Genomic DNA, 10,186 nt, shown 5'->3' on the forward strand with positions numbered 1-10,186 from the left:
TTTCTCTTTCTGGTGGAAGTTTTTTTTCATAGGTAGATAGATATTCTCAGCATGAAACTCGCCCTGCCCGTCCTGAACCTTGCAAGATATATTTCATAGTTCTCCACTTAATGAGCCTCATCAGTGCTGGATGGACCAAACTATATCCACCATTCTTTTGCCACGGCCCACTAAACATGATCTCCTCTGCATCTAAAAGCTTCTTAATTCCTACTTTGAAGTCGCAGTTGCAGTCCCATTGCAGTATGGGTGAATCTGAGTAGGTGGTCGTACTCCGTACGCACACTCGTGTGCATGTGCGATGTCATTGTTTCGAAGCACATGCTTCATGCTACCAAAGGAGAATGAAAAAGGAAATATAAATGGACGGAAAAGAGAAATTAAGTCAAGATCAAAGACTCACAAAGAGTGTTGGTGCCACTGGTGGTCCATTGGATGGAGCAAGTGGAAAGAGATTTTACACATTATTTAAAGAGACTACAAAACCTAATTAAATATCCTTCTAGTCCCCTTTGTTACAGGGGATTGGATTTCAGGGTTTTGTTTTGTAGGGTTTTGGGAGGACCATGGATGGGATTAAAACCTTATCCAACAACATGACGGATTGCACATTGCAGTCAGATCATTGAATTATATACAATTTCTTTCTATTAAAAATGTTTTAGACATTTCAAACTCCCAGGGCCGATATTTTTCTTTATTCTTTCCCTCTGGTAAGAGACCAATACTTCAACTGGACAAGGGAAAAAAAAATTCCGTGGAAACTGGACAAGGGATTGACTGTAAAGAAAACACATGAACCATAATTGATAATTGTGCAGACCCACAGAGCCTATTGACAGCTTCAAAGGAGACAGTCTCCGAGGGAACCAAAAAACAAAAAGAGACATTAGAAATGAAAACAATTAATCTTATATCAACATTAGTTTAAGTCAATAGTCAATCCTTCTGGTAAGTAATCAGGCTAATTGACTAATTGGATTATAATCGATCCCCTTAAATGAATCATAAATCAGTTAGTGCTTGAACTTTACATGTTTAATTATTAGTCAGATTGGTTATTTATTTATTTATTTATTTTTGGGTAGAACCAGACTGGTCTCAGCTCTACCAATATGGATTAACTTTTGACACCCCTACATGGATGCATAATACACAAAAAGATAATTAAATTAAATTCAATATACAATTAACATGTGACATGTTCTCTTTAATTATCTAATGGTTAGGAATTAGGATAGCCACTTTATTTGTCAATATGGCAAGATAAGAGAACCATATAAATCCCAACAGTATTTCCCTTATTATATAAGGTTAGGTAGATCTTAGGCAGGATCTCTGAGGCTTGAAGGATCATGGAGAATGGGTCGATAGATACGGATATCCCAACATTAACTTTTGGCATTCTCTCTCCGCATCTCATTATAGTTATCAGACTGCCCATGATTCATCAGGAAAAGTAATAAATAAAAGCAATCAAATGAAATTAAAAGTAAGAAAAAATCTGAGTGCCCATCATTCCCACGTAGGCCATCACACTTTTGATCTTCCTTTTCTCTAATCTATCTTCTTATACTCATATTACTCAGTGTTAAGTCAGTGTTTTAATTTTTTGTTAAAATAAAACAAATATAATGTAGTGAGGAAGAAGCCTTGTCTGGACAGTGAGGGACATCAATGTCCTGTCCTTTCTAGAAACCAAGGGCCCATTTGATAAAGTTTCAAGAAACACGTTTCTGTCGTTTCTGTTTCTAGAAACAGTAGAAACGGAGTAAAAAGCGTTTGATAAAACTGTTTCGTTTCACTTATTTTCAGAAATAGAAATAGAAATTTTTACTTATTTATGATTCAAGAAACGACCCAGGCGAAACAAGTTCAACTTGTTTCGCCGTTTCTAGAAACGACTTGTGGCCATTTTTTCATTGGTTACTATCGACTTCTAAAAACATGACTTATCAAACACCTTCAATTCTGTTTCTGTTTCTAGAAACAGAAATTTATGTTTCTACCGTTTCTTGAATCAGAAACTATAGAAACGTTATCAAACGGGCCCCAAGTGTCCTCCAAGATTTGAGATATGGTGGATGGTTCTAAGAGCCAGGAGGAATGCCAACCTGCCCGCCATACATGTCTTTGGACTTAGGAGACCCTTCCAATAAAAATTGGGAGAGAGCCCATCAATGCCCCTTTTTTTTTTTTTTTTTTTACTACATAGTCTCAACTCAGTTCAACTTATTTGAGCCTTACTTCAAACAAATGATAGTGAGCCTTATTTCAATTAGATGAGATTGATTAAATTGATCTGTCTTCCTTTCATCTATAGTCATATACTTTTTACAAGTCCTAAGATATATATCTCTCCTTACGATTTTTTTTTAAAGTAAATTATCGTGGCTCTTTTAACTCATTTAATCTGAATTAATTTTTTTTTTTTTTTTTTTGAAGCATTCAAAAGTATCATTGAACATGTTCATGCCACCTCAAATGATTTCTTAAAATTAATCATGTATTGGAGGTACTACTAAATTATTTGTAATTTGTTTATCCTTTAATAATTTTTTTTTCCCCTAGTTTTTAAGACTCATCCATCTCAATATCCTCATTTTAACTAAATAAAGTTTACTTATATGTTACTTCTTCACTACCCCACACTCAGTTTCATACATCATTGTTAGTCGTTCTAATTGTCCAATAAAATTTTCTTTTGAATTTTTAAAGATACGATATTCACACAACACCCCAAACGCATACATCTACTTCAGTCAACTTATTCTAATTATTTATGCGACATCATCTTCTAATTCTGCTCTCTTTTTTAACTTAATATTGGAATATATTTGATTGCAGTGAATAGGTAACTACAGTACCCATCATATTCATTATCTGTCGGTATCCTTTTTTGGGTCAAGAAGCACAAATTTCAGTGACATTGAAACGAAAAAAAAAAAAATCCATCTGGGGGAGGGAAAGTAACAGATAAGAGACCAATGGCAAGAGAGGATGCCTTTGAAACAAGAAGATGAGCATCCTATTAGAACTACCCATAATAAACCGGAAGATAACAAACAAAATTGAGGTATAAAGAGTAGAATATATCATCAATGATAATTTGAGTCGCCCAGACCAAAGACTCATCCATCATATTAAAGAAACAAAAAACACATAGCCAAGTGTTGAAGGGAGAGACAATGAGCCAAAAGTAAACCATCACGAATTGTCTTAGCATTCATTCAAAATTTAGAAAACCCAAGTCACATGAATCCTTACAAATACATAACCGGTCCCACTTAAGCCAAAAAACCAATTATTGCTGCTGAATCTTTTCATCGGAATTGATGAATAAATTTGTCAATTGTTCTATATGAGGAGGACATGGGAAGCAGGAAGATAGACATAATACAAGCAGGTGCTCCTACTAACCCTTTAAATAATGTTTAGTTTTTTTAGGAATTTTTTTTTTCTTACTAGAGCCAGTAACTTCAGACGAATAAAGATCATGAAGCCTCTCACCAAAAGAAAAAAAGAAAAAATAAATAAATAAATAAAGATCATGAAGCCATAGAATGAAAAATGACCAATCTATCCTTCACATGATAAAGAGGGTATTCTGAAAATTAGAATTGAGGATCATCGAAGTGATAATACCAAGGATTTATTTATCGGAAATATATATATATATAGGGATTTTTGTTTTCTTTTTTTTTCTGTTCTAATCGCTGGAAGGGCCTCCTGTGCCTCCCTAGTGATTTTACGCTTCGCAACATTAGAGTAATTAGGTCTAATATGATCGCCCCAATTCGTTGTTGATGATGACCGCTTCTGCAAATGGGGCTGCCCCATCAATGGTGGGAAGACTTCTGACTTCAGAGACACCCTGTTCTTGAAAAGGACATCTGATTCAAAAAAACCAAAAATTCTGGATTTGCTTTTGGTATCATGTTCTTCCCCTGATGGGTTTTGTTGTTCTTTCATCTCCTGCTGCTAATGGTCTATCATGGATTTTATATTTGTGTTCCTTGTTTCTTTTTCCCTTTAAATATCGGTTTGTCTTCTTAAATATTCTCTGATAAATAGGAGCAGCAGATAGAGAAGTAATAAAACAGTGAGACAGAGACCGGAGTAGTTGAATATAATGAAGACCCACAAATCTCATTTATAATATGTAACCACCATTCATGAGTCGTGACAAGAAATTGTAATTAAAATGACAGTAAGAAATTTATTTTCCTTTCTCTACTTGTTTCCTATTGCTTTGAGAGGAGGCAAGAAATACACAAACTTGAAGGAAGAAGGAAATAGAAATAGATCCCTTCGAGATCTAATTCGCCGTTACAGCTTAATTATTGAGCAATATTTTTACCAGAAGAGATTGAAGATGTGATCGTATATCATTCCCACTCTCTTCCCTGCAAATAACCTGTAGGAGGCGAAGAGTGGATTAAGTACTAAAGCATTGTTGCATTTTGGATAGGTCAAAAGCCGAAGAGAGGACAGAATGGCATTACTTGTTTTTGATGAAGATGATTTCCCGGCCGGCAGGAAACTAAAATGTTTCTGGAACGAAGATTTCCCCTGCAAAATCTCAATAGGATCGAAATAAATGTGTAAGCATGGAAAGTAAGTAGAGATCCAAGTAAAGGAATTCGCTTACCTTAAAATGATTTCCAGAGAAACCTTGTGAGAGAACATTCTCCCCCGAAGCTTGATTTTCAGTAAGAGTGAGGTTGTTCTGTTAATTGTCATGAACACCATTAAGGAGATGGATACATGAGATGGGTTCTTTGGGACTATGAGGAATGAAAAGAAAGAAAAAGAAAAGAAGAGGAGATAGGTTAATTAAGGTGTTCCTGCTGTAAATTTACATGCCTTGGATAAGCTGACGATGGGAGAGCTTGCAGTGTCATCAAGGAACGAAGAGGGGTGACGTTGGTGACGATGCTCCAGGATTTTCCCTCTTCGACCAGTCTTCTTCTCTAATGCAGCAGTAGAAGAACAAAAATACGCATTTTCATCGTAGGAGTAGTTGTCTTCTTCGTCTTCGTGGAAATGTGGAGGTCCAGACGATGCGTCGGAGACCATAGACAAATCTTCTTCTTCTTCTGGTTCTGCTACACCATCATCATCCACTTTTGCATCTTTTCCTGTGTCACCTTTACCATAGATACCCAGTGGGTGACCAAATCCTCCACCACCTACTTTACAAGGATTAGCAGAGGGGGAAGAATACTGGTCCAAGTACATAGTCCAACCAGACTCACACCCACTACAGCACTCCGAACCCCAACCAATATTCATCCTCAGCAGCTTCTTCTCCAAAGGAGCCTTAGACGGATGGGTAGTTGGGTAATGGGTTTTCTTCCAGGGGGCAGCTGGTTTTTGAGCAAGAATTTGATGAGATTGAAATGAGAGTCATTGGCTTTGGTTCCTCGCTTTAGTAGAAGTTGAGTGTAGGGCCGTAGGACTGTGAAGGAAGAAAAAGAAAACACTCAATCGAATCATATACAAATCTTAAGACTAATTTTGTCCGTATCTTCTCTCCTCTTTTACCAATTTTTTCCTTTCTTAAAAAATTTCCGTTTTCTTTCCAAGAATGCATCGAAACTGCCAGTTGGATGGATTGGTCGTTGTTTGGGCAGAGCCGTAGAGGAGTGTTGTCTGCACTCTGCAGTGGCCTGTGACTCTGTTACGTACTCTGTGAGTTGGGAAACGGAATTGAGAGCAGGGTGAAAAACTGATACCGTCCGATTCAGAATCGGCCAAGGCGGTCTGGGTCGATGGATCCAGTACTAAAACTAGGGTCTAGGAATTTTTTAGTCGATTTCCACCAATTCTGGATCGAATCTCGCCAATCTTCATCAAAATCAGATTGAAACAAACCGGACTGATCCGATCCCCATCCAGATTTCAAACCCTGGTTGAGAGGGAAATTAGAACTTGAGTATGTGTGTGTGTGTGCGTGCGAGAGAGAAGGGGGAAGTGGGGAAGGTGGGATAGGAGTCATAAACGCCTCCACATGCAAATACAGCGAGGCACCGTGTACACTCTAAACAGAACCGGTCACAGCCCACAGGTCCATTATTTTGAAATCCCGTGAACAGGAAAGTAGGGAGCGTTTTTTTATCAGTGTAGTGCCCACAGGGCAGAGGGCAACAAACACGTACAATTACCATCTCATTCATCAAAATGGAATCAGAGATCATGAAAAACTTATAGCGTTTGACGTGGTCTGAATCCAGCCAGCCTGGTCTGGAGTCTCGACAAAATATTGTCCTTTGCCAAATGGTTTCATGACAGCTTGTGAAGTGTGGTGTCAATGGCAATGTACTTAACAAGATTTTTTTTTGGATAATTTGCAATATCGCCCCCTAGAAAATGTCATAATTATAAGAGCACATTCTCTATTTCACCAAATTAGACCCAGATTTTTTATCGTCAATCACGATTAAGTCAAGAGGTAAAATAACCATTATACCCTTTTCACTAAAACTCATTTTAACCGAATTCCTCTCCACACCTACCTATCCTTACCTTCACCAAAAGAGACTCAGGGAGGGTGAGAGACGCAAACCAGTGACACAGCGCCACCGTCGGCGGCGTTCTTCATTACTGCGCATTAGAATAACAGATATCTTCTCTGGTAAGCTGGTTAATTTGCCTCATTCACACCGCGGCTATCCCCACCTTATCCCACTCTGCCCGTCACCTCCTTCGTCGCAACCCACGGTCTTGCCAGCCAAGTCATCGTCGTTGAGGTCGAAGACGCCGTTGTTGCCTTCAATGCCGATGTCGCTGTAAATTTCCCATTCTATAAAAACTATCAACTCAGAAGTCCGGACAGGATACCAAGGAAGGGATATGCTGATTTTGTTTCTGTCAATTAGTTGGGACACACTTACCTCTCTCCGTCTCTCATTTCTTTAAATTTCTTCCCCCGCTCCTCTGATGTCTTCTCCGTTGACTTCTTCCCTGATCGTTCTCTTTTCCTCCTTTGAATATTTCTTCTCCTTCTCTCTCTCAAGACTTAGTCGTGCTGTTGAAGCTCTCATCGAAAGCAACCACCCATTCGATCTGAGAATGCCTGCGCCTTCAAATTTTCAACCCAATTGAACTTCCACGAGATCTCACTTCTTGCACAAATACTAGGCTTTTTATGGGGATTTGCTAGGGTTTCATAATCTGATTCACCCTGATTTTGCTGCAATTCGCTAATTCAGAGAGATTTTTTTGTCGAGAGTAGCGTTAATTGGAACTTGTAAGAGTTTTCGGTGGTTGGATGAGATTGGTTGAGTTCGCTGTCTAAGTATAGCTGTGCAATTAGGTTTTATTCGTTCTTTTGTATGCGATGCAATAGGCTACCTTCTCGGTGCTGCCCATGGTGCTGAAATCTACCACGACCTCGATCTTCTGGAGATCATCGCCTAGGCCGGTACTAGGGCACAGGTCTCTCCTTCGGAGATCGCCCTTCACTTGCCCACCCAAGACCCAAATGCTCCAATGATGCTGGACCAAATCCTATGCTTCTTAGCCAGCTACTCCATCTTTACCTGCTCCCAAACCACCCTCACGATTCAAGCACAAAGGGGTTTCGCCTAGTCGCATCCATCGTCTCTGCTCTGAATGATTGGCAGTGGAATAGGGTCTTAAAATGGGGACCAAATCTATGGATTTGGGTGAAAGAAATAGGAACTATTACAAGGGTATTTTAGGTATTTCATATTTAATAAAAGTATTTTGGTATTTAAAATAAAATATTATTGTTGACATCAGCATACAGGGTATATTTCTTAATAATGATTGAAGGTAGAAGGTCTAAGTCTAATTTGGTGAAATAGAGGGAGTGTTCTTGTAATTGTGGCATTTTTCAGGGGATGGTACTGTAAATTAAGAGAACGATGCTTTAATATATACACATGAGAATTATCCACCATGATATTCTGAAGAAGAGGAATTTTTCCTTCCCCATGGTCAAGAGAGGGGTTCGGATGATGTTTCAAGGGTGTCAGAAATCAGTTAAGAGTTATTATTGATTATCATAAGGATATTATTTTTACAAAATAGTGATAGTAACTTGATCTAGAATACTAATGAATGATTCCACCCATTCCAAAGGTCATATTATTTATCTCAAACAACTCTTTAGTCTCATATTGATAATGAAAAAAAAAAAAAATTGATGTGTAAATGGGAAAGAGTTGGAACTTACTTATATGTCTTTATGGGAATTATAAGAATAGGTCTGTTGAAGAGAAGTCTATCTCTCCTCCTCTTATGTATGGGGTCTAGGAGTTTTATTGACATATGGGTGTGCAAAAAGTCAATTCAAGGCATAGCGAGTGTGGTGTGGTGGGTCTATAAATGGCCTACTTATCTTTTTGGTTGATGAAAAAAGTGTGGACTTATGCCTTTTGGATTTGAGGTTCAGTGGAGAGGACAACGGATTACGTTTACGTATAAGAATGTTCTCGTACATCCATGTTCCATAGATTTAGAATCTATTAAATAAAGAAAGACAAAATTGATTCTCAATCCATGGACCAAGGTTGTTCTCGTACATTCTCGTGCATGAACCTGATCCACTCTCAGAGGACACTTGGGCTTGGAGTTAGGCTCAAGTAAAAAGACACCTACTCAAATCACCACCATGTATGCAAACAAACCAACCCGTTCCAAATGCTACTATGAAGAATCAGTTTTCCTCTATAAATAGAGGGAGGGTTGGCAACCCATTTCATGAATTCTCTCCAAAATTTTCCTCCATCTCTCCTCCTCTTTTGTCTGGGTCCAGGGGTTTTATTCACACATGCGTGGGCCAAGAGCCGGGTCCGGGCGTAGCGAGGTCTGGTGGTGTGGGTAATGGTATATGGCCCATTTATCTTTTTGTTGGGAAAAAGAAGTGTGGATTTGGGCCTTTTGGACTTGAGGTTAAGTGGATAAAACACTTGGGCTTGGACTTAGGCTTGAGTAGAAAAACACCTACATAAACCTTCACTGTATATGCAAACAAACACACCAATTCCAAATGCCACTTTGAAGAGTCAGTTTTCCTCTATTTATAGAGGGAGGATTGGCAACCCACTTTCATGAGTTCTCTCCAACTTTTTTTGCATCCCAAATGCCTAAAACATTGGATTTAGAGTCGAGTTCATCCATTGCCGGGTTAAAGTTAAACTGGTAGCTGCACTCACCACAACGTCATTGAGGAAGATGACTTTCAAGCCATGGAGATGAGTTTTAATGGTACTGTTCCTCTCCATCCACGCCCACCACACTCTTCCAAAACCTTTATTTTCCACACACCAGCTGCAGCCCCATTGAAGCCAAAGATATTGATGAAGATCCCATTCACTGCCTGCTGCTCTCTTTTGAAGTGGAAAAACAGATTCTATGCATTGCATGCAACCTCGTAAACATGGTTCTCTAAGTAAGAGGATTTTTTTTTTTTTTTTTTTTTTCATGTTTCTGAAAAGAAAGAGAAGGCTCACCTTCCTATTAATTGGTCAATCCCTCCTTATCATTACAAAAATAAAAAATAAATATAAATCCTTATCTTTTTTCCTTACTTTCACTTGTCTATTGCAAGAAAAAAAATATTTTCACTAGTAATTTTAGTAATTTTTCTTGACCCAAGGTGAAGAGAAAATCTCTTCATGAGCTACGGCACTTCAATGGGATTTTGGTATGACTGAGAATCTACCCATAAAAAAGGTATGACCTTTAAATACAAATAATTAAAAAAAAAAATAATGAGATATAACGAACCACGTTTAATTAAGATAAGATTGAATTGAAATTAGAAACTAGGCCTATATAATATTTATAAATGGGCATAAGTTTTTTGTGGGGGAGGGAAGTGTGACCCCTATGTCACACACATGGGGCCAAATGACTGATTCATCCCTACGAAATTGAAAATGGCATCTCTACAACAGTATAGTTGATTGCTCGAATGTTCTAATTGATTTTGGTGTGAAAACTACAATCCACCACAAGGAACACTTTTCCTTCTTAAATATCCATACATTTTTATACGAAAAACTGCAGTCCCACTAGAAGAAGCACTTTTCCTTCATAAATATCTATACATTTCAATTTTAACAGAAGAGGTGGGGGAATCAGGAAAAGTATGTACTAATTATGTCCTAGACTAATCTATGGCTATGATTGCATAACCCACCCCACCTCATCT

The 10,186-nt window shown here is 38.2% G+C and overlaps 1 protein-coding gene across 1 annotated transcript; it reads right to left on the reverse strand.

Annotated features, from left to right (window-relative positions):
* Positions 1-4,123: 4,123 nt before the first annotated feature.
* LOC122073954 (protein SOB FIVE-LIKE 5-like) lies at positions 4,124-5,473 on the reverse strand. The gene is made up of 4 exons (XM_042638688.1): positions 4,867-5,473; positions 4,652-4,729; positions 4,506-4,572; positions 4,124-4,417 (listed from the first exon to the last, which is right to left on the reverse strand). The coding sequence occupies exons 1-4, from the start codon at positions 5,293-5,295 to the stop codon at positions 4,389-4,391; spliced, it is 603 nt and encodes a 200-aa protein (XP_042494622.1). The 5' UTR covers positions 5,296-5,473; the 3' UTR covers positions 4,124-4,388.
* Between the last annotated feature and the right edge of the window lie 4,713 nt (positions 5,474-10,186).

The sequence above is a fragment of the Macadamia integrifolia genome, chromosome 3, assembly GCF_013358625.1.
Source record: "Macadamia integrifolia cultivar HAES 741 chromosome 3, SCU_Mint_v3, whole genome shotgun sequence".
NCBI lineage: Eukaryota > Viridiplantae > Streptophyta > Magnoliopsida > Proteales > Proteaceae > Macadamia > Macadamia integrifolia.